This window comes from Pocillopora verrucosa, chromosome 3 (assembly GCF_036669915.1).
Source record: "Pocillopora verrucosa isolate sample1 chromosome 3, ASM3666991v2, whole genome shotgun sequence".
NCBI classification, from domain to species: Eukaryota; Metazoa; Cnidaria; class Anthozoa; order Scleractinia; family Pocilloporidae; genus Pocillopora; species Pocillopora verrucosa.
The window spans coordinates 31,162,189-31,187,083 of record NC_089314.1 but is presented as its reverse complement, the minus strand read 5'-3'; the positions used below and the strand labels follow the sequence as shown (position 1 = coordinate 31,187,083).

At 35.8% G+C, this 24,895-nt stretch overlaps 3 protein-coding genes, 1 long non-coding RNA gene and 1 pseudogene across 9 annotated transcripts in view; 2 read left to right on the top strand and 3 right to left on the bottom strand.

The window, feature by feature from the left end:
* The window catches only part of LOC136279400 (ubiquitin carboxyl-terminal hydrolase 10-like), a 150,110-nt gene that overhangs the window by 109,121 nt on the left and 16,094 nt on the right, over positions 1-24,895 (top strand). The gene's annotated exons all lie outside the window — the stretch shown is intronic.
* On the bottom strand, positions 1,947-23,919 carry LOC131773999 (uncharacterized). Of its 4 annotated transcripts, none has more exons than XR_010716835.1 (8): positions 23,549-23,919; positions 8,089-8,140; positions 6,536-6,578; positions 5,478-5,676; positions 4,655-4,851; positions 4,516-4,567; positions 4,293-4,363; positions 1,947-3,687 (listed from the first exon to the last, which is right to left on the bottom strand). It is a non-coding gene; the product is annotated as an uncharacterized lncRNA (long non-coding RNA). The 4 variants fall into 4 exon arrangements; XR_010716834.1 differs by having other exon boundaries at positions 5,478-5,613; XR_010716833.1 differs by lacking the exons at positions 6,536-6,578; positions 8,089-8,140; positions 23,549-23,919 and having other exon boundaries at positions 5,478-6,460.
* Positions 15,067-18,544, bottom strand: LOC136280026 (ATP-dependent DNA helicase PIF1-like; annotated as a pseudogene).
* Positions 19,655-21,370, top strand: LOC136279406 (golgin subfamily A member 6-like protein 7). Its single transcript, XM_066163082.1, has 3 exons — positions 19,655-19,809; positions 19,929-19,992; positions 20,488-21,370. Exons 2-3 carry the CDS (start codon positions 19,970-19,972, stop codon positions 21,215-21,217), a joined length of 753 nt encoding a protein of 250 aa, XP_066019179.1. The 5' UTR covers positions 19,655-19,809; positions 19,929-19,969; the 3' UTR covers positions 21,218-21,370.
* Positions 21,427-22,963, bottom strand: LOC131790302 (uncharacterized). Its single transcript, XM_059107489.2, has 2 exons — positions 22,200-22,963; positions 21,427-21,968 (listed from the first exon to the last, which is right to left on the bottom strand). Exons 1-2 carry the CDS (start codon positions 22,861-22,863, stop codon positions 21,556-21,558), a joined length of 1,077 nt encoding a protein of 358 aa, XP_058963472.2. The 5' UTR covers positions 22,864-22,963; the 3' UTR covers positions 21,427-21,555.

Here is a 24,895-nt window from a genome sequence, read left to right as displayed (position 1 = left end):
ATGAATTCTCAGAGTTTACCCTGTTTTTTTGGAATTAATTCGTCAAAAAATGGAAAATCGGGGCAAGATTGAATATGACAACTTAGGATATATTCCACTTACGGTATGAATTCTCATAACTTACCCCGTTTTTCTGGAACTCATTGAAATAAAAATGGAAGATCGGGTTGAAGACTGGATATGGAAACTTAGAATGCATTCCACATACGGGATGAATTCTCAGAATTTACACCGATTTTCTGGAATTAATTAGAAAAAAACCGAAAATGAGGGATGTTCCGAGTTATAATTTATTCCAATTTTAAGATAAATGGACACAATTTAGCCCGTTTTCAGAATTCATTGAAAAATTCATTTGGCATGTTGGGATATATTCTTTTTATGAGATGAATTTTTTTTCTAGAATTCTCTGAAAATAATGGAAAATCGGGTAAAGATTACAAACCACAAGTTGGGATATGTTTCACTTGTAGGATGAATTGTCTGATTTTACCCCATTTTTACAGAATTCTTGGAAAAATGCAAAAAACCGGGACAACGATTGAATGACAAGTTGGGATGTATTCCATTGACGGGATGAGTACTCAGATTTTACCCCGTTTTTCCAGAATTGACTCAACAAACGGAAAATCGGGGTGAAGATTGATTATGAAAAGCTAGGATGTATCCCACATGTGGGATTAATTGTCAGATTTTACCTTACTTGTCTCCGTAATAAACGAAAAAAATGGAAAATTAGGGCTAAAGATTTGATTTGGCAAAATTGGAACTCGGAGTAAAGATAGCATATGTGAGCTAAGGGTATTATGAATTCTCAGAGTTTACCCCCTTTTTCTAGAACTAATCTATTAAAACAAAGGAAAATCTGGGTAAAGATTTGACATCACAACTTAGGTTATATTCCACTTGCATGATGAATTGTCAAAACTTATCCCGTTTTCTAGAATTCGTTGAACAAATGGAAAATCAGGGACAGATTGAACATTGCAAGTCATGATATTAACCACTCGTGAAAAGAATTGTCACGGTTTACCCCGTTTTTCTAGAGTTATTTGAACAAATCGGAATAAAGATTGGATATGGAAAAGTTATGATATTATCCACTCGTAGGTTGGTTCAGAAAATGGAAAATTAGGGTGAAGATTGGATTTGGCATGTTAGGATATATTCTACTTGCTGGATAAATTGTAACAATTCAATGAAAAATGGTAAATAGCGGTTAATATTGGATATGTCAAGTTGGAATACATTACATATGCAGGGTACGAGCTATTTGATTGTTTTGATTTTCGAATGCGCTTAAAACATGGAAATGCATGGGAATGAACAGATATATCGCATTTGTAAGTTAGATCGCCGGAATTGCACCCTTTATTCGCGTAAAAGAATGTTGGGATGGGGGTAGGTATCGGAAGGTTACCCTCGGGTGAAGTCAATAATTTTAGCGGTACATTGTAGAATCCCAGCACAAAGCCTAGAGATTATTGGACAAATATCACCGAGCCTGAGGAGATTTTTATCGCTGGAAAAGAGAATGTAGCCTTCCCTATGAAATATTTATCAGTCTGCAAGTTTTGATGCTATGTTTCACCACTGTGATGTTCTTATTGTTGAGACCGGTCTGTATATTACTCACACCCTTGGAATTTAAGTCAATTTAGCGTTAAAAAAAAGTTTTCAGACAAATGGAAATTTTCCCAGAAGTCGCTGTATACATAGATGCATGTGCATATATTGACGACAAACTATTGATTTATCTTTGCTTGACAAGCAAAGTGTACATATACATAGAGGACTACGGGTTCTATGCACTGTCAGATAAAACATTGTAACAGAATATTTAAAGAGTCGAGTGCAAAGGAAGCCATTCCAAAAGGATCTCATTCCAGAGAGACATCTGCCCAAAAAGCAGTATGCTTATTTGAGAAAAGAAAAGAAAAGAAAACTTAAGTAATTCAGATTTAATCAAATTTTTAACAGATGACAATATTAACAAGCATTACTTTCTTGTCACTATTAACATGCATCACGAAAGAAGACAATTGAGCAATAACTATTATTCATTCTAATACTAAGTCAAGGCTTTGTCACAGTTTCTTTCTCAAAAAGATATTGTAGATGAATATGAAGAGTGATTTTATCCAACCGGTGAAATTGGTCATAAACTACTGTGCATTACAAAATTTTTGGTTGATGTCATGTTTTCCACACATAACATGGGGAGAACCAACAATCAAACATGCATGCTGGTGTCATACAGGTTTGTTTACATACTGTTTCATGGGTTGAGTAAAATCACTCTAGTTGTTCCTTTTTTAATGTTTCATATAAATTTTGGTTACCTTTTTCCTGCTATGATATCTTTTGTTCATAAAATCATCTTGATAAATAGGATACACTGTAAGTGTTTGGAACAAATAAACACTTTTTTTGTGTCATTTAAGCAGGAGTGATTGGTGCTAAATATTTTTTCTAACCACATGTGCAAACCGTAATTAATCTAACTCAAAATTCAGGCTTAAATTGCTCATCTAACAAACAAATGGGTAGTTAAAAAAAAACTCCTTCAGTTGTACTTGAACATGCAACACTCCATGGAAATAAACATCTTCAGTACAAGTAATTCAAGTAAATAACTTCAGGTAAAATACTGATTTTTTGGAATTTGTGACATATAAAGTAGACTACATTGCACTAATATACAATAAATCCATTCTATCCTTTTACTCACTTGCAACTATTTGGCTCTAACTGTTCAATACTATTTGACAGATTACAGAAAGTAACTCTGTCCTTCAAATTTGCCCTTATATACTTTTGAATAAAATAAAGCAGTTGACACCAGATCGAGGAGTCAAGGCTATTTTATTCACCCATTCACTCATAATGGTTGGTAAGATTTCTTTTTTATATGAGTTGCTGTAAACATAAAGATTTCAAATAAATTCTTTGCAATTTAAATGTTTGTGTCATTTTTTAAAATTTTACTGCTCTGGAAATGCACTGGATATGAAACTCTGGAACTAAACAACTCCAAAGGAGGTTTTGTGGACAAATTCATGGGTCTGATGTGAACATGCTTAAGAGGTCACATTCTCTATTGATGTTGTTCTCTGGCCATGTCTAGGTACTATTCACAATTTGGAGCTGCGGAATTTTGGATATAACTTGAATTAGGCATGCTTCAAAACCCAATTGAAACTGTTAGAGTGAACACATGACCTGTTAGGTATTTAATTATTAGTATTACACTGTGCCAAATAGCTTTCCTTTACTGATTTTATTTAAAATTACAAAAAGTCTTTCTCCTCAAGTTGCCTCCATTTCCAGTCTCTCCACATTCCATAATGATGCTGTTTTGTAATGCTCAATAAGACCCATCCATCACTATCAACTTGCTTTAAGATACTTGCCACATCAGTTCTGTGGTCTCCTTGGTCCAAAATTCCAAGGCTCTATCCCACTTGTAATGAAAAATCTTTGTCTCAACCTGCCCATCCTTACCTGCCTCCATTAATCAAAATTAATCTTTTTTCTGTTGTCATCACTGCATGGTAACACCCTCTTGGAACATTTATCCCTTTCTCCTTCCTTAGTTTGAAAAGATATTGCTCAGTGATGGCATTAAGGCCTTGGAATACCTTCCTTCCTTCCTTCTTTCAAATAGAGAATCTGTAGGGTTGGAATCTGTGAAGAAAATCAGTCTCCATTAGAAAAGAAACTTTAATGACACTCACCTAATGAAAGACTGTCTTTACCAAATTGGTATTAAAATGCACATTTGGCCTACTTTCATTGGGTTGGTTGGACTTCTTTGCTAATGAAGTACCACTAACCTTGAGTATCAGTATGTTAATGATAATATGCTATGAATTAACTCAAAGGACAATAAAAACAACCTCATCCTTCTGTTAACCCAACAAACAAATTTAGCAATCAAAGAAGGAACATCAATCATTAGATGTATTTATAATAATTTCCCTTAAAATTTATTGCAGACATAAGGCACTAAAAAACATCCAAAACTGGTCATCAAAGGACACATAAAACAAAAGCAATAGTAATTATAATTGTAATAATAGTAATAATAATAATATTCCCCTAAACTACTTGGCATGTTACAAGAACATCTCTGCATAGTATAAAATAATAATAATAATAATATTCCCCTAAACTACTTAGCATGTAACAAGAACATGTATGCATAGTTTGAATTAATAATAATAATAATAATAAAGTAAGAGAAAACCTAAACAGAAAAAAACTATAAATCACTCACAAATTCTGCATACCTCATAAGAAGCATCTTTGGGAGGCTTGAGGAGCTAAAACAGGACAAAATCTTCATCATCTGGTTTACTGGCTATAAAAAAGCACACAATGCTTTCATTAGCAAATAACAAAAAACAAACAAGGTTTATAGAGATCAATAATTATGGAACAATGTAGCAAAAAACTCATCTTACAAAAACAAAGAGACAAAGAGTGAAAATGGTCAACATAATTATTAACTACCTTGAATATTGTTTTCATTTGACAGCTGTGTCTTTGTCCAGTAGTTGAATGTCTAATGGTGAAAGAGGAGGGGGGAGAACAAATAAATCATCATTAATATCGTCATAATCCTCCTCAAAATCTCCTGATTCATACTCACCAGGAAAAGCAACACCAAAACCAGCAGAAACCTCTTCCATGGTTTTTCCAGTACTAAATGGACTCACTCCTGCTTTGCATTTCTTGATTCCATCTTCACCTATTCTTGCACTGCTGTCTTCACCAGCATAATGCACAAAACAGTATCTGCCAGTTTTTCATCAACATATTTCTGGCATCCATTGAAGCTACAATCTGCTAAACAAAATATAGTATTTGTAAATAAGTACTAGCTATCTATGATTGCTACCTTTAACATACACTCATTGATTAACCCTTTATACCCTAACATCAGTAGGCATATTCTCCGTACCGTTCTCTATACATTTCCTGAACTGTTGACAAGGAGAATTTGTTTAAAAATCAAGAGCTTTATAAGTTGTTGGTCATTTCCTTGATTCATGTGGGATGTGGGGTGATATCAGGGGTGAATTTGTAATGAGAAATTAGAGGCTGGCCACTCTTAGGGTTAAAGGGTTAAGATTTTTTCTTTCATTAATGTATTGCAAACTGTACATAACTAGTAAAGCAGATCCTATTTAATGGTTCAGAGATGACCTTTCTACAAGTAACTGGAGTTGAGGCAATGGAAGATATTATTGCATGCTCAGTGTATTGTAGCATAGTATTTAAAAGTTTCCTGTTTCTGAATTCCAGCAGTGGATAACTCTTGTATTCTAGCACTGTTATTTTCCAGCCCCTCTCAGCTGTTCTCAGTTTCTCAGCAGGAGTTAACTGTTGTATTCCAGTACTGTTAATTTCCAGCCCTACACAGCTGTTCTGAGATTACCGGCAAGGAATAAATATTCTTTTACAGTACTTACTTGTATTTTCCAGCCCCTGCAAGCTGTTCTGTCATTTTTGATTTCCAGCTGGAGGTAACTGTTATTTCAAAGCACAATTATTTTCTGGCCCCTCTAGGCTGATTGGAGTTTTCCTGCTCAAGTTGACTGTTATTTTCTGTAAAACAGAATAATATACATAGGGACCCAGGCATGAAGTGAAGAAACCTTCCTTGGAAACCTTGGAAACAAGACAATGTTTTTAATTGCTCAGATCAAAACCAAAAAAATTTACTGTTTGTTAAAAACAATGTTATATAATGTTAAATGTTACATAATGTTAAAAATATCAAGGCCAACAGTAATTCTGAACACAAAATTTAATAAATTTGACACCTGTGGAGTATATAGCATTGCTTATGAATGAGACAAGAATGTGCTTTTAAATTTCCATCATACCTGAATAATGTCTGTGTAAAATTTGAGCTCAAATGTAGTATTTTTAACTTATAAATCTACTCCTAGTAAGTGGCCCTGGCAACCTTAATCTTTACATGTAACTGCCAATAAAATAACCCTCCATCTTCATAAAGATCTAAGTAAGCTTTTAAGGCCTTCCTGTCATTTTTTTAAAGCATGGCCTCACAAACTTTTTCTTTTGGCTCCACCAATAAAAAACATTTAGGGAAAGTCAAATAATCAACAACCACAACTAGTACTTAAATACTAAGTTAGCAATTGACTGAGACACCATTAGCACCACAATAAAAAATGTAAGAACCCTCAACTGGCTGAAACTTGCATCATTCAGTTGCATACTATTCTTCCCACATTTCCTAATAAATTAACCTATATTTAGTGGATACCTCTATAACACAGACACTAGGGAAGGTTCTTAGAGAGGTTACCTTTAATACTTTTATAACTATAAAAGTAATAGCTTTCGCTGCAGTTTAAATTGATTTAATTTTTGAGATACAGTTAACTAATTCTTCACTTATCACACAACAGCTGTGCAAAGCATATCAATTGTAAATAACAAATATGGAGAGTTACAAATTACTTTCAGTACTTTATAGTGCAAGCAATGTGTTCCTTACCACCATTTTTCAGTGTTTTCTTTCCATTTACAGACTCAAGTGGCTGTAATGAAAAAACAAATTCAAACAATTCTACCTCACTTCCTAAAGCAAGAAATCACAAGAATAAACAAGTGTAGAAACTTAGACATACTTAGGCTAGAACCCTAATTCAAAAATAAAAAAACTACCCCCAGCAAAAAAAAAATGTACCACTGTCTTTGGTACCATCCTGTTCCTCCCCTATTTCCATTTTTTTTTTTTCAACTTTTCTTTTCTATCAACTTTCAAACACATACCATGCTTCTTCTTGATGGGAAGAGGTTCCATAAAAAACCCAAATAACCAGAAAGATTACCAGCAAGATAGATAACCAAATGGATAACCAAATGAGTAGTGGTATCAAACTAAAGCTTGTAGCAATTCACCGACCTGACTATTACACCCTGTTCTTTTTCCCCAGGTCTATGTGAACTAGATTTTGAGCACAGAATGTAATACCTCACCAAACATCTGCTAGGATGACTCACTTAAAAGTGTGCATGATTATCATCTCTTGCTGAGATAGCACACTGCACTTCAATGTTTTTATTACTACACATATAGGGGCTTTGGTAAGATTGTGGAAAGGAGGGAAAACATTTGAGCAGCTGGGAGGGACAAAAATGACAGTGTGGCAGCCATTTATTCCCACTTGGATAGCAAAGTCTGGGGAACCTTTCCCTGGAAATTTAAAAGTTCGGATGTCCATTTTAGGCCACTATTTCTCAAGTTGGCTAAAATTATATCTGCTACAAGAGAGAGTGAGGGAGAGTGTTGACACTGATTTAATGAATAGAGTAGCTTTTACATAACAAACTATATAAACATTATATACATAGTAATGATGTCTCATAGATGATGTCTGTGTGGTCTTGTTTGATTTTTACCTTTGCCTTGCTCAAAAATATGAAATTGTGCCCTGGACAACATTAAATTTGGGGAACAGTGCTGTGATTTCTGACACAGTATATTTAAAGCAATTACTGATGGCAAAGGAATTAATTGGTACTTCAATGATGAATGTAGAGCACAGCAATCAATGTAAACCATCATACCAAAAAACATGGTGACTGGTACATTCACCTAGAACTCTTTGCACAAGAAAATCCTGGAACCACTCAAAAAGTCAAGCAGAAAAAATTGGAAAAATTTAAAATTTGCATACATAATGTTGTTGTTTTGCGAAATATTGCTTTCTACATGTGTCTTACCCTAAGAATAAAGGTAAAATTTACAGGCACCATCTATGTCTGTAAGTGGATTGAATCTATTGGGTAAACAACAGAAAAAATAATAATATTGATACAAATAGGCTGAGGGTTTAGTATAGGTATGCTGTAGTTTAGTTTTATCCTAAGTTTATTCTTTTACTTTTAAAAGAGGCCAAATTGATAGTGACATATCATCTCACCACATAACTTAGGCTAGGAGCTAAATTTTATCTTTCTCTACACAAAATGCATTTTTCATTCACATCATTAACAAAATCAAAGGAAACTGATTTTTACACCAAGGACAAGCACAACAGATACCTTTCATCTGCACTTTTGTTTACTTTGCTTTGCTGCTGGTTCTCATCCATGCCTGTATGAATGATATTGAGTAAGGGTGAAAGGATTGGTATTTTCTTCACAAAGATAGTTGCAGAGAATGTCTCCATTGATATATGGATTACCAGACACTCACAATGAACTCCAACAAGACCAAGTTCTTGCTAACAACCCTTGCGAACTGAATTCCCAGTTTTCTGGGAATTCCTAGGAATTCCTAGGAATTCCTAGGAATTCTCAAAAATTCCCAATTATGCAAATGATCCTTGCAAACTGAATTCCCAGTTTTCTGGGAATTTCTGGGAATTCCTAGGAATTCCTAGGAATTCCTAGGAATTCCTAGGAATTCTCAAAAATTCCCAACTATGCAAATTAGCTCTGATTTAAAAAGCTTGGAATTACTGGGAATTTCTGGGAAAGGAAGACTCCAGTTTTGTGAGGACTTGGAATCCCTAGGAATTCCTAGGAATTCTCAGCTTTACAAATTACCTATAATTTAAGAAGTGTGGAACTCTTGGGAATTTCTGGGAATTGAATTTGAGGCAATTTTAATACCCTGAGGTCCACATAAATTCTAAGAAATTCTCAATACCTTGAATGTGAAGGTTTTAAGAAAAAGAGTAATTTCAGAGGCTTAAAACTTTGGCTCAATAAAAGGTATGCTATACAAAACTTACCAAGAGATATACACACATGTACATGTTTATAACTTAAAGATCATGAAATTTATTACTCAAACTAAGTTTTAGTAAATCTTTACATTAATATGGATTTTCTCATGAACCAGCTGTCAGTTATGTTAAATGGAAATTGCCAACTTCCACAATAATGAACAATAATTACATTGTTATCTTACTTTCCTAACCTACATTACTGGTTGCCTTTGTTAGAAAACCTTGGAACAGTCAAGCTCAGTTGCCTCCAACCCTGTCAGAGACTTTTTGTTGACAATACTTTTAGTAGAAATTTCATGCCTTAGACAAACAAATTCAACACCCAATTAATCTTTCTTTTTTCATGATTGTTGTTGCTGCTTTTTTTTTCAGTTTTTTGCTCTATTTTCATGACTAATTGCTGTAATTTGTTTTGCTGTTTTTATTCTTACAAAACATTTTTGTAAGAGTTCCAATACTTGTGGATCATCCACACACTTTGCAAACATTTGGCATGCAGACAAGACAGAGGTAGTCAATGTTCCCTTTGAGGAAAAACACCTTTTATATGACGTCTTCAATTTACTTTATTTGAAACTCTGATCTGAAAATATTTGTCAACAAGACTTGTTAGTAGTGAGAAATACCAACTAAGTTTCCTTTCATAACTTAATTTCTTAAATGTCCCAATCACTGGATCTCCCAAAAAACATTACATCTTTTTATTTTTGGTGCAAATTACAAGTCCTTCTTTATATAAAATGAAAAGTGCTAGTCACACTTCAATAATAACAGCTCTTAAGTTTACTTGTTGTTCTTCTGTCTGTCAGCTATCAACAAAATTGTTTTATACTTCGGGCAGTGCATAACTATTTGTGGACCAGAGTTCCAACGCACCTCTGTAATCGCATATAGCTACTTCTGTCTCTTGTACAAATGTTTCTCCTTTGTAAGACGCACTCTACTCTGTTGTCAATACTGCTTTAAGTTCAGTGGAAACGACTGACTGAGGAATCGAGATGGCGGTGTTGGAACGTGTTGCTGAACGCTTTCTACGGTCAAGCTTTGTAGATTTAGGTACTGGTACACTGGGATCACCTATGTATCTCTTATACATCCGAATGTGGTATCCTTCTTTTATAAATATGAGGGTAAAAGACGATTTGTAGTCGCATTCAAAACTGTGATTGGCTTGTGTTATTTCTCACCTTTGCCATTAACACAACTCAAGTGAGTTTCGAGTCTTTGTTTCCTCGACAACTTTCGGCCACAAAACGAGCATTTGTAATACGATCGATTCTTTTCGATTATTTCTACATAGAGTGAGCTCACATCTTTATCTATATCACCAAGCTATCCATCTTCTAGAAGCAGAGAACCGGTCGGAGAAGTCAGAATAAAGTTGGGCACTTCTCCTAACACTGCAATCGGCAAGCCAGCGGATTCTCTCTGCTAGCCAATGACAAGTCCTAAAAGATCCACGTGATCATGCCCGTGATCGGAAACAAAGAAGACTCCATTTGGCGCTCATCTTTGAATGTACTTTTCATCGGTTGATCGCTTTTCTCAACTGTTTTGCTTAATATAACATTTCTAAAGATAGCTTTTATTATGGTTCAATGGGAAAACGAGAATAGCGTGAGTGTTGTAAAAGAAAAGAAAGTCGTTGGCGCCGTGGAGTTAAAAGAAGGGACAACAGTTGACATATTGACTGGTACAAACATGGGTCGAATGGCCGTCTGTAAAGCTACGATTTTGAAAGTTTGTGGTGAGTAAAAATTGCGATATTCGTTACGTGATCAAAATCTTATAAAAGAATAGATGTAGCGGGTTGAATTAAGCTTACATAACGCTCGGCGCAACTGAAACTAGAATAATTCTGAGAATCGAATCGGTCACTTGCATGCCGCAGTTTCTTAAGCTTATTATGCTTTACAATGAAATAAACCTATCAGTAAGGTTTCAAGATTCCTCTAGTCACGTTTGGGAACATTCAAGATTCAAAATAGGAACTGTTATTAAACAAACCTTAGTACATAAAGAAGCCCTCCTTGGTAAAAACAAAATAATGTATTCAGCCCTTTTTTAGTAAAATCCATGAGAGAGATGTACTAACTCCAATATGAAAGTCACTCAATATAACAGAGATTTCTCAATTTGAGAATCCAATGAATGCCCTTTTCCTCATAGCCATCTTAAAAGCCTGGTCTGAGCTTTAAATATACATATTTTAATATATTATTTTTTTTCAAATTCAGATGTCAAGGAATCCAGATACAAAATGGTCAAGGTTCTTGTTGACAACCTCATTCAAGGCCAACTCATTGTGAGCCCAGGAAAAAAAATACAAACAGTACAAACAGCAGCTAAGTTTGCAGTTTAGGATAACTTCATTCTAATTTATTGTTACAGTTACAACAAGATTTTAATCAAAAAATCAATTTTATTTGACTGTAATTAGCCCCTTCACTCCCAAGAGTGCTTGGTTTTCAAATATAACTTAAGATATTGTATTTTATGGAAAAGAATCAACAGATTTTATTCACAATTTGTGTCAAACCAAATTTAATGATTGATTAGAACTATCTTATATGAATAGCTGTAATTGAGGATTAATCCGTATGAAGTTTCCAAGAAAAGAAAAATAAATCAAATTCCATCCTAATATTACCACACATTGATGTTAATAATTAATCAAAAATATTTTACATGTAAGCCTTAAATTAAGCTTCTAAATAAATTTCATTGAATACTTGAATTTTAGCTGGGTTTTTTTAATTTAAAGTATTTATTTTATATCATTAGCCTCAAATTTTTGCTTAAAATTCCCAGTAATTCTGAAACATTCCTAAAAATTCCCAAAAATTCCCAGAAATTCCCAGAAATTCCTAGGAATTTTTTAGATTTACAGCTTTTCAGGGAAAGTCATTGGTTCTCTGAGTTGGAATTCCTAGGAATTCCAAGTCCTGTTGGCTATAAACTTGGAATTTCTGGGAATTTCTGGGAATTTCTGGGAATTTCTGGGAATTTCTGGGAATTTCTGGGAATTTCTAGGAATTTCTAGGTTTTTAGAACCAGAGTTGTTATGGTTGGGAATTCCTAGGAATTCCTAGGAATTCCCAGTCCGAATTTACCGTGAAAATTCACACCTTTATTCCTAGGAATTCCTAGGAATAAATTCCTAGGAATTCCTAGGAAAATCCTAGGAATTCCTAGGAATTCCAAAAGCCATTTCGCAAGGGAAGTGTAGGAGCAATAATCGCTAATAATGGGCAATAGTCTGTATTGAATTAAGTATTCATTTGTGCATGAATTAGTATTTACTTCATTTTAATGTTTGTAACACACAATTGAAAAAGTATGTAAAATGTGGTAACAAAATACATATCATTGTGGTATTCCTCATAATTTAGTTCAAGGGGCTTTATTCTAAATAGATCAAAAGAAAGAAAGTAGATAGATAAATAGAAAAGCACATATTATTAAGTGATGAGTAATTTTGCTGCAAATTTGTGCCCCTCTGGGTGAGCAAAGAGAATGATGACCCAACTGTTACTTGCTGCAGAGCGTTAGGAGCCAGCACCCTATCCTTTATAAGAGACCAGATCTTCATCATATGTGTAAGCAGTTTGTAAGTTAACTTTCCAGGATATGTGAAGTTTAACATCGACCATACATCCTAGCTGAATTTTTGCGTAGCCCCATACATTTACAATGAATACATGTCTTCCACTGTACCCATAATAGCCACCAGTGTAGACACTATGAGACTGCTACATGCAACATAATACAAATTATTGAGGCTGGAAGAAAATCACAAGTTTTTGATCATTGAAACACCGAGAGCTGTCCTGGTTTTTAATCGACGTGTCATATCAAGTGTTGCATGTCCTAAACAAAATAAAAAATAGGTATGCAAAGGCATACATGTGTCTAGTGCGAGCTAGTTGCTTACATGTACTTCTTTTTTTTGTGGCATACAGTTGTTACCTCTTTCGATCTATCCCAATCATAGCAGACGTTTTGGAGCTTAAATGGAAACTACATATTCTTGGAATAATTTAAATTTAAGCGTAAAAGCGACGGAATTAGTTTTGGGGTAACAAAAAATGCAATTCTCAAAAGCGTAGGGAAAGGCCCGAAAATGAAAACAGAACTTCCTAACTTCAAGTGAGACTCTGCGATATTTGACTATTTTTTGGACTGATAATTTTATTTTTTTAAGTGTTCATATGTTTTTAAGGTATTATTAAATCGAAGATTTTGTCTTTAAATTATTCGACTTCCAGAATCTTTAACACAACGCTATGGCCATGAACTTATGTAAACAACGATGGTGCATATATCGCCCAGGTCTTGTAAGTTCAAGAAATTCCTTGGTTTTTTCGTTTTTGAACGGTCTATCTAAGACTTTTTGGAATAAAGATATATTTCTTGCTTATTTTCCTTGAATTTTATCAATAGCTTTTGGTCCAGAGAAAATATTATAGGGTTTGTATTCACGTGAGTGTTAGTTTCGAAGCGCGTAGTTCGTGTACTTTTCTCTTGTCTTCTGTTCTAGCTTCTTTTTAACAATTAATCCCTCATTAGTTAATGATTATTACTTAATAAGTTTGCCATTTCAATCACTTTCTTTTGAGCACATGTATCAGATATTGTATCTCATCTTTTATCGCCATTAGTTGCTGCTGTTACTTTCAATGTTCATCTGCTATCGTTAGGAGCTAGACAAAAGTAAGTCTTTCTTTATTTTACATTTACGATATTTCCCTCTCGGTCTGTATTGACTACATTGGTTTATTTCTCGCACTCAGTTCTCTTTATAATCGTCTCATTGTTAGTTAGGTATGTATTGCATTTCCCAGGGTACTTTCTTAGTTTATGTACTGCTGTACTTTTTTTTTTTCAGTTGGGACCATAATCTCGTAACCTTCAATCGCAACTTCCCCCTTTTCATCCGTATAATTCAACATGATTTCACACCAATTACTTGATTCTAATTTGTAATTTTGATTACCTACTGCATTCAATTAATCCTTGTTTCTACTGTGCATTCTAATTGTCTTCTCCCTTCTACAAGTAACTTTTGGAGGAACAGAATGTGTAGCAACTTATTAGGGACCTCTGCACGAACCATGAATTGCGAACAAAGAAGTTGCATATCAAACCATGTGGTTTTAGAACCTTTCTTTAGAGGAGAAATGTTATGAAGATGGCCAGTAAGTTCATCCTCCATTTTTCAGGAACAGGCTGTAAGGGAAAAAAGGGATAATACATGAAATTACTGGTGTTGACACAAAGACTTAAAATGAGGAGAAGGTACTTAGATTTAAACAGAGAAATAAGTATATTTAGTTGTTATTATATAAACTGGCTAGGAAATTGTTTGCTACTATTGAGAGAAAGGGGAAACCAAATAAAATTGGAAAAAAATTGCAAGCTTACCTCTATCCCTATGTTTATTCTTTGATGGAAAAAAGTGTAAGAAGGTTGCCAAAAAGCAAAACAACCTTCAGAATTGCATTATAGTTTTAGGTTATCTTATTGAGGAATTTCATTGAGGAAAATTAGTATTTTTAGATCAGTTACTTGACAGTTAACTAACTGACTTCACATGTGTGCCTGTTTTCAAGTTTCTATCCTTCAATTTATGCAAAAACACTGGCTTGTGATCTGAAAAATTGGAACATCTTATCAATACATGCATAAATTATGATGATGGATGTCAAGTGAATTTCTGAATCTTCCTACATTGAATTCTATTGGTACTTTATGGCATTCTCAAACATCTTACATGTAGTTACATGTGTATTCAATTTTTAACAACATCAAGTTTTAATCAATGCACATATTGCTTTATGATCAGTGAAATATGTTTCCAGAATGTGTACAGTCACTTGTGATTCAGGCAAATTGGTATATATATGGTCAATAGTTGTTCTATTATCAGTAGTATAGGATGATACCAATTGTCTGTAATTTTTCTCTCTTATAAACAAGTTATTGAGGGGAACTTCTCTTTTTGAATTAAGTAATTGACATTAAAATCCCCAAGAAAAACATTAAAATCAGAACAACAACTATTGAGAATTTGGGTCAATGCTAGACACATTTGTTGGACTGACACTTTCGGTGAACTGTACACACCTATGATATTAACATGGGGAATGGCAACAACTTTGATAATGGTTATTTCTACTCCATTGGTGTTTTTGGCCAGTGGATATCCAGGCTTAAAGGGGATTTTAGTGTATACAGCTGTTCCACTAAAGGGTCTTGTAGTGAGTATTGCAGATTCACTGTCATTTCAAAATATAGTATACCCACTTATGGCATAGCTGGCATTGCTATCTAAATGGTACAGTCTTGTTTCTGAGAATATATTGATATCCATATTTGAATAGTTTAGGTCACTACGTATGTCTTCAATATGTTTATGCAGAGATCTTGAATTAAGGAAGCAAATTTTAAAAGTATTTGGGTCTAATTCATAGATCGGAGTATTAGAAAGTTTGGTATGGTGACCTGTGCGTAACTGCTGCATGTGAACTTTAACATCATGATTAACAGCTATTTTACTTTCAGAAAGGTCAGTTATGTAAAGTCCATCAACTGTTGTTACTCTGCTGAGTCCTACACAATGCACATGAGGTATTGCTCTTTTGGTGTTAAAGTTAACAGCTATTCTAGTTTCTGTGTCACCCTGTGATCTATGTATGGTTTTGGCTGCTGCAGGTCTTAATGGAAACTGCTTTCTTACAACTTGGGCTGTTCTGTTTCTTCCTACTGCAAATTGTGCAATGATAGGTTTGATAGGAGTCCATGTAGCTTCAATTCCTTGCAAATACAATTGCTTGTTATCATATCTAGTTTTTTCTCCAACATCAACATGGTCAAACTGTACCCAAATTATACCAGATGGTCTACTTTTGTCATACATTATGTAATCTTTTTGATAATATTACTTGCCCCTTTTGTGATACCATCATCAGTTCTTACATTTAATGCTATCTCTGTTCTCTCACCCTCAGCAAGTTGAAGGTTTGAGGCTAACTGCTTGGTTTTTCTAGGATCTAGGGGTATTTGGTTTAATATCTTACTTCTGAGTTCTGGAGAGTTTGCACCTATAACACTGTCTAAAGCTCTAATGGTGTATTTATCACCAGTAGCTGCCATATGGACTCTATTGTTCCACTCATCTACTTTAGAATTCTGTATAAAAAAATGGGGAATATCAGTTGGGTAGTCTCTACAATTTTCTGAAATGCATCTCTCTTTAAGTTTGGCAATGCCATCTGTAGTGTGATTACCTTCTCTTAATCTGTTAAGAATTTCAGCGAATTGTTTACTTTCTCTCTGCCTCATGATTTCTTGTAATTCAAACATGGTAAAAAGTTCTTTCCAGAGGTTGGGAGCAAGAGCTCCATACTCTGAGTCCTTCATGTCTTTAAACACATATCTATCCATAACTGGTTCTAGCTGGAATAAATCACCCAGTGCAATAACACTAACACCCCCAAATGCCTCTTTGCTGCCTTTAATATCTTTTAATCTATTGTTTATTTGTACATTAAACATGGTATTTCCTACCATAGATATCTCATCTAGAAATATTAGTTTAAGTGCATGAAGTTTGCATCACAAAGTGTTAAGTCTACTAGAGTCTAGTGGTTTGTCATTCTTAAGTGATTGGCATGCTGGTATTTGCAAGGTACTATGTATTGTGTTACCTCTGATAGGAAAAGCAGCTTTTCCAGTAGGGGCAAGCAACAATATTTTGACTTCTTGGAAATCTTCTCCATGTCTGGAGTTATAATATTTTAATGCTGCCTGATATAATGCTTTGACAAGATGGGAATTACCCACTCCAGCTCCTCCAGAGAGAAAATAGTAAAATGGTTTGTCTGATGTTTTAATAAGATGCAAGACATGATAAAAAAAACTCTTTTTGCTTTTTATTTAGTGTTTGTACTAATTGTCTATAATCATTGTCTTGCAGCTCATTTAATATTAGTGGTTCAATACTTGTTGTCACAGAAGGAATTCCAACATCTTCTGATAGGTCATAGTTCTCATTGAAGTCAGGATGTAGGTCATGAACACCTTCATACTCATCTTGGTATTCTATATTTTGAGTAAATGGTGCTATTGAATCAAACTGATCATCACTCAGAATATTATCATTTATGTGCTCCTGAATTTTATCAATTTCATCGCTGTAAACAGCATATTGTTTCATTTGGTCATTTATGGCATCTTTCACAAGTAAAAATCGGGCCTTATAAGAAGAACAATTGGATATTAAGTCAGTTTCCTCATTTCTTCATGATGTGAAGAGCATAATTAACGGTAGTATTTCTCTGGGTCTTTTTCTTTGTTAAACCAAACACTTCTAATAATTCTAGCTGATGATCTTTTTCTATTTGTTTCCTTATTGCTCCTACTTTCATCAGGAAGGGTATCATCATTTTCATCAATGCCTGTTTCTAAAGGAAGTTTATCTGTGTCATTTTGAAAAGATTTCTTTACATAAGGCTTTTGAGACAAGTCATACCATGCTACCCAATCTGCTAATGTTAGGTGTTCAAGGCTGAAGGACGTTTTACATATCTCTGCAACAGACCAGTTGTATACACTTCTTCACAAGCATCTTCCATTTCTTTCATTTCATTAAGTTGCTTGAGGAGCTGCACTCTTTCATCGGGAGGTGCAGTATTTATGAATAACACTCGTTGTGATGACTTCTTCATAGGGAGCTGGAGAACAATGTAGACAGCTTCTTGTGCACTAATTTCAACACTATTTAAAAATTTGTTTCCAATATCCCTGACTTGTTGCTTGATGTTAGAATTTTCTTTCCTTGCTTCTGCACATGCTTGTCACAAAAGTTTACTCATTCCTTTTTGTACTTTAGAAATATATGATACTATATACATAGCACGCGCATAGATGTCAAGAACAAATTGAATATCCATGTTTGCTCTCCATGCTTTAAGGCAAGTTGGGTTGTAACTATTAATTCTTAACTCACTTGGTTCTCATTTTAAAAATATAGTTGGAGAATTCAAAGCTGTCCTGATAGCTAATCGATAGTTATTTTCAGTAATACTTAGTTTAAGAAGCAGCTCCTCAAAAGTAATTGATTCACCATCCTTTAAATCATTTAGTTGCTTTTTAATAGTTTTCCAAGTTTCTTTATGTTTTTTAATTTCGTGTTGTGATATATCTGAACCTAAAGGATACATGATTTCAGTTGCTCTCATAGGAGGTTGCGGGTAATTAAATCGACATTCACTCTTTGACTTCTTTCGACATGTGTGAGAATGCCTGTGAATTTGTCTGTTCACTAGTTTCTGCAGTTGTGGGTCATCAATTGGCCATTTACAACTTACAATCTGATCAATGAACGTTGTAACAGTTGCATCATCATCAATTCCAAACACTGGTGCACTTTCTAACCATATAAGCATATGGATATGAGGTGAACCTCGTTGTTGAAATTCTACTCTATAGAACCAGTCAGATATCCTTCCTAGAGGTTGGCACTTATTCAAGAGGAAGTTAGTGAGAAATTGACTGATCTGATAATCAAAATGTCTGGCACATGATACTGGGTCACTTTGAATTAACCTACATTTTTCATCCCAGTTCATATTTTCCAGATGAGCATCAGTGTACTGTTTGTGGTCAACCAACTCTCCAAGTATTCTGAGCAAATGGATCCACTGAGTTTCTGCTGAAGAGAAACTACAAAATAACAAGGCTGGTCCTAATTGTCTTATCATGGCAAACAAGTCTTTCTTTGCTTTTTCAAATTATGGTGGGGAACCTCTTAATGCTCTAAGAAACTGAAATCCATCATCATGATGAATCAATTTCTCTAATGCTCCTTCTTGTTTAAGTTGTGCTGCATTTAAAGTTCTGCTATTCCCTTTGCACTTTCTAAGAGCAACTTGGGAATTTCCTAATAGTATTTTCATTTGCAGTTTCTTTGTTTTAAAGAATATGTTTTCAACACACATAGCCGCTCTTCTATCTGACTGCCTCAATTCAGATTTACAAATATAGAATAGAATAGAACAGAAACTTTATTAAAGTGTCAAAAACCGTCTAGCCAGGGAACAAATCCCTTACTAATTTGGGGACACCAATTAGGGGAGAATATACAAACTAAAAAAAAAACTATATACAGTAGTAGGTAAAATATCTATAGTTAACTCATTAAGAGATTTATAGTAAAAATACACAGAAGTCAAAATGAACAAAGGCTACAGCCTGCGCAGCCATCATCTAAAAGTTCACTTATATTGAGTTGGCGTATCTTGCTTTTAAACGACGTTAGGGTTGTGACGTCCCTGATACCCTTGGGTAGTTTTGTCCATAGCCTAGGCCCTAAATATCTAATAGAGTGCTTGCCATAGGTGACTGTCTCATACCTAGGTATAGAGAAATCTGCTTGCCGCAGATTGTAATTACTATTTGGTTCTTTAAAGATGTTACTTATATATGCAGGGCACAGTTTATGCTTTACTTTATACATAAGGATGCACAGATCCTGTAAGCGACTATTTAGTAGTGTTGGCAGATCTGCCTTCTCTAATAGTTGTTCATAACTAGAATTATTATCCTTGAAAACCGCTCTAAGTCCTCTTTCTTGTAGTCTTTCAAGCTTTCGAGTGTCACTCAAATGTCACTGTAATGCACGCTAACCAATCTCTCTTTATTTTCTGAAGCCTTTCACTCGTTCACATTGAACCGTGCTTCGAAAACTGTGGCATAATGAGAAACAAACTTTGAGGAAATTCATTATAAAGACTCCACAAAAGACCGCTTCACTTACCTACTTCACCATCCACGCGTAGGTTTGACTACGCACAACGTCGAAAGAAAACATTAGGGACTTTAAGATCCAACAACGCGGACGTGACTGAAGCTGACCGGAAGTAAAAATACCAAAATGATTACCACAGCGCATGATCGTGACGTAAACAAGTCGCGTCCTTGCTCAAGACGAACGCGCTGGACAGCATTTTCACGTTGTCAACAAACTGTAAGTATTTCGACTTAATTTAGTTACAAAAACACAGTAAATTGGCACTTTTTCTTTGTATATCGAAAGTTTTATCATCCCGGCTGCATTCGTCATTTCTTTTGGTATTTTCTTGTCAGGCTCACTCATATTTCTGAACAGACAAGACAAGACAGTTCTCATGGCCTCAAACACCAAACCGCAGTGAGTAGATTCTTGCGTTGTTCGTTCAGTGAATTACGGCTAAAAAAAAAATACTGATTTGTTGTATAAAAGCAATGTTGTTCCCGGTTACAGTATTTCCTTTACCTTGAAGATTTTCCTAGTATGTTCAAATTTATTTTGAGTCCTTTACCAGCACTGTGCTGTATTTTGCGGCAATTCAATTCACACACTGTTTCCGCAAAAATTGTTTCAGTGAGATTTTAATTTTAGAGGCTACGGGCACAGCAGTTTCACAAAGACAAGAAACAGAACTATATACATGTAGAAGAATATGTTTGCCAATTAAGTGCTTCTGTCCGCAAAATGTTTGCTTTAAGCCGTTAGCGGATTTATAACTGGACATACACTTGCATTGGCGAGTTAGATTTAAGTTTTGTTAGAAGTCATCAGTTTCACATAATTCCAGGTTTGCTTTAAGTTGTTTGTAGTTGTACACGTATATTTAAAACATGTATCGCTTCTTTTTGTCTGCAGGATTATGAACTGGACGGAGGAACATGATTCCATTTTTTGCCGAGAAATAATCTTTGTAAACCCATTCAGTGCTAAGAAGAAATCCGTTCAGCGAAGTGCCTTGTGGCAAAAAGTGGCGGATACCCTAAACGGCATCACAGATCCTGTTTTTTATGTGGATAAACGCTCAGTTCGAGACCATATTGGGGTTTTGGTCCAACGATTCAAACGAAAGGAGGCTAAGGAATTGAAGGAAAGCGGTACAAACCCTACGAAAACGGAAGTAGACGTAGCCATAGAACAGATTATTGCCATGGAAGAGTCTGCCGATGAGCAGCACGACCTGGAAGACGGCGAAAAGAAGGACAAGATGGAGGGAGACAGACTGAAAGCAGAAGAAATACGTAGGACTGCTATGGAGACAATGGGGAAAACTCAGAAGAGAAAGTCCGAGGAGGGGCAGAGCAAAGCAAAGAAATGCAGAAGAAGTGGGAGTGAAACGGTTGAGTTTCTTAAACTTAAAACGGAGCAAGACATGAATGTTAAGAAGCAAGAATTGGATTTGAGAAAACAGGAGCAGGAGCAGATGGTTGAAGCACAAAATCAGCAAAGGGATATGTTCAAACAAATGATAAAACAACAACAGGAACAACAGAAGCAAATGCATGACATGCAATCCTTACTAATGCTCCAACAGCAGCAGCAAACTACAGCATTGATGAAGATTATTGAAACACTAGTTCCAAAATAAACAAACTCCATTTTGCTTTAATTTCCTCAGGTCTCCGTTCACTTTGTTGTTATTGAACTAAGTCTGGGCTTCTATTGAAAAGCAATATATTAGTAGTGTAACTGTGTTAGATGTTCAAATTGATGACTGTAGTTTAGACTTTATTTCAACGTTTTTGGAAGGTTCAAAATTTAAATTTTTTTGGGTAGATTAACATTGATGCTGACAACCATAATAAACCCGATTTATTTGTTGTGTTTAATTTTATTTGACATTAATACGCTCTTCTTGGTATCTTCCCATATAATCTAAAACAGTTTTTTGAGTCTTATGTCGGGTGGCCACAACAGACTGCATGATTAGGAAAAGTAATCCTCTAGGGAAGGTGGGTCTAGGTCAAAAAACTGGGATGTTGAATTACCGTACAAACATGTCAAAACATTTTGAAGGACTGCACAGACGATGTACATTTTGCCTACTTGGCTAAGCCCAATCTTGAGATTCTTTTTGAAATCAAGAAATTTGAAATAATTTACAATATCAGAAAAAAGCCATTCAACGGAGGAGCGGACTGCACTCATGGAACCATTGTAAGCTTGCTGTTGGGGAGTCAGTACTCGCTGCCGGAAAGGTGCCTGAAGATGTATCCGAAGTGGGTAAGCTGGATCCCCATAGATACACATCGGTTGGCCGGTTGTTGAGACAGCATGTGTCCGGAGACTGTTGTAAAGGCCTGACTCAGCCAACATTGCTGCGTCATGCTTCCTTCCTTCTGTTTAGACAAGATTAGAACTTAAGTATATAGATAAAAAGCAATATTTATGCACAGGCAGTTTACTTGTTTATTGCTGGCGGAGAGAAGCAAGGGGAAAATGGGCCGGTTGGGGGTGAGGGTGTGGGTAGTCAATGGAAAAGCCAATGAAATTCGTACTAACTTTTTCCACAATTGTTTTAAACTTTGTTCTGATTATAAGCATAGTAATTTGCTAGTATCACGCCTTACCTACTGGACCATACAAGTGTGAAATCAACCCATTTGGTAGGACCACGGACTGAAATTTCAATCCATGTACGCGTTTGTGGCCGTTGTATAACAATTGCTGGTTTTCCCCGGGTCGAGTAATTGGCCGCACAGTTCCGTCTACGAAACCAAAGCAATTGCTTAGTGGCGCCCCTTGGTTAAAAACAGCTTCCGCGTACTTTTCCAGCTCTAGTGGATTTAAAATGGTTCGGTTCCATTGTGTGATTCTGTGGCTATGATGTGCATAAATCCAGTCTGTTACGGTGTTGCATATCATGCAAAGTTCTGGTACTGGCCTTCCGAAAATAGGTATCATGTCTGAGTATCGACAAGGAAAGGAATATCGCTTCAGAAGCATGCAAAGCCCTTCTGTTCCTTCGCAAACAGTTTCCTGGTCGCATACGAAGTATTGCGGAATTTGAAGAGCATCTTCTACAAGAGGAATGTGGTGCTTTTCCACCCTGAAGTTTGCCCTACACTCGGCTTCACTTTGGCTCTCTAAGTTAAACGGCGGGTAGTTATAGTACGGAAAATCCAAGTTGTTTGAACTGTTTTCTTCGAAAAGCAAAGCATATTCTTCAATCGTAATGATATTAGAGGCATAGCTGGCTAGCAAAATTTCGCGAGTTTCTTTAAGAGTCGCCATTTGCACTGAAAACAATACTATAATCGGTTTCTGTTGTTCAGAAATAAAGTAATTTCACTACTCTTTTTATTCTATCCGCGGGTAGCCGCGTCGTTGAATCCCGCCATCTTAACTTAAAATTTCCCGCCACGAACACGGCGTCCTCGACACAGGCCCCACGCGGCTTCGGTATATTTGACGACGTCCGCGTTGTTGGATCTTAAAGTCCCTCTTACCTTTTCATCGACTTGTTGTTTTCTTCGCGTTTTTAAATTCCATTGGTCTCGACTATTCCTCGCTCTGTTTTTTTCTTGAATGGGATTCGTCGTAGTTTTTTCGTTTCCGACTCCCCGCGATTATAAATCGATTTGTTGACACATTTTTTGGTTAACATTTTCTTTCCCCTTTCATGTCGACAATCACAAAATGTATACTTTAATGTGGCCTTACTAGTATGACCTCGTAATTTGTGGTATATGAAGTATTTTTCGAAATTTTTTGCACTCTTCCATAGGTGTCTTCGTGCTAAAGCACTAGACACCAAAAAGTCAGTCCTCGACACAGAAGGATTCAATGAATCCAGGTATCATGCAGCTACATGAAATCTACTGGAATTTAGCACAAAACTTGAACGCGATCTTTGAAGAATGGTTGTAATATTTAAAATTTAAAAAAATACTAGCATGAAGTGCAACGAAAACCTTACCTTATTGTACTAGCTCCGACAGAAAAGTAAGGAAAGCCATGAGGCAATGTCAAATTCTCGTCTTCCTAGGCTTTCCAACGTATAGAAGGAAATTTCCCAAATACCTCGCACTTAAAAACGCAACCAGAATCTTACTCTTTCACCAATCCGAAGCGTCCCAAAAGGTGTCAAGGATAGCCCACGAAATTCTCAAACTTCGAGCGCGGAAATCTTAACGATCTTTTTACACTTTTGCTTTGCATCCCTCCCCTAGTTGGGAAGTGACACGCAGAAGACACGATCACAACGCACTTTGATTGGAAGAAGTAAAACTGCATTCTATTGGTTATAATGTGTGAGGACATAACCACAACGGAAGACACGACTGCAACGCTACATTTGGTCACAAAGTACATCAAGAGCAGACCTTTTTTCAGGTTTAATGGTGTAAACACCGCCTATTGTTTTACCAGCTTTGTAAAGGTTCCAAATGTTTGGCGATCTACCCGAACAAGACAATCAATCAAAGTGTATCTCTTTTTACAAGGGCATCACTTCAAGTTCATTAATTAAAAGTCATACATTTCTATTTAACATCTCTGCTTACTCATGCAGATGTAAGAGCTGACAGTGTTGATACCGAGTAAGCGCCGGCGTTCTCGTCACAGTCGTCAGTACCGGCGGTGCACTCATCGATATCTAGAAAAAAAAAAGGTGGTTAGCTCTGTTTGAAGTGATGTAACTCGAAATTGGACTGCATACATTAATGGCTACAAACAGAGAGAATAGAAACACAAAAGAAAATGAAGATACGATGAACAAGCAAATCAGTCAAGTGTTTGGACAAAAACCTTCCATTCCCATGTCGCAATAAACCAACACGGCCTTCTCAGATCCACCTAGATCCAACCAGTATTGTTTGCTGATGACGGCTTTGCTTTCACTCGCTATTATTTCCTGACACGACACAGCAGGCAGTTCTGGAATAGATCCCAGAGAAGCTGTGATAGAAATGAGACAAAATGTTACAAGCCTTAGCTATTAATTTTTCTAGTTAAACAGAACTGTGATAGCAGGTTTCACTTAAAGCACATTACGTACCTCTGCCAAAAATACCTACTTGGTAAAACCGAGAGTCTGCGAGGAAACTCACAGGGTTTGCCTCTTTGGTTCGGTTATTCAGTTCACAAAACTTTTCTCCGATTACGTAATTATAACTCTGGCACCTGGTCTTTCGTTCACAGCAGATGTCACACTCATGTGAACTTCTTGATGAAAAATCCCTGCAGAGCCATTCCACCTATACTCGTTTCTTGTCTGCATTGTGCGTCAGCAGATACCACGACACACAGAGAACCAACACACCGT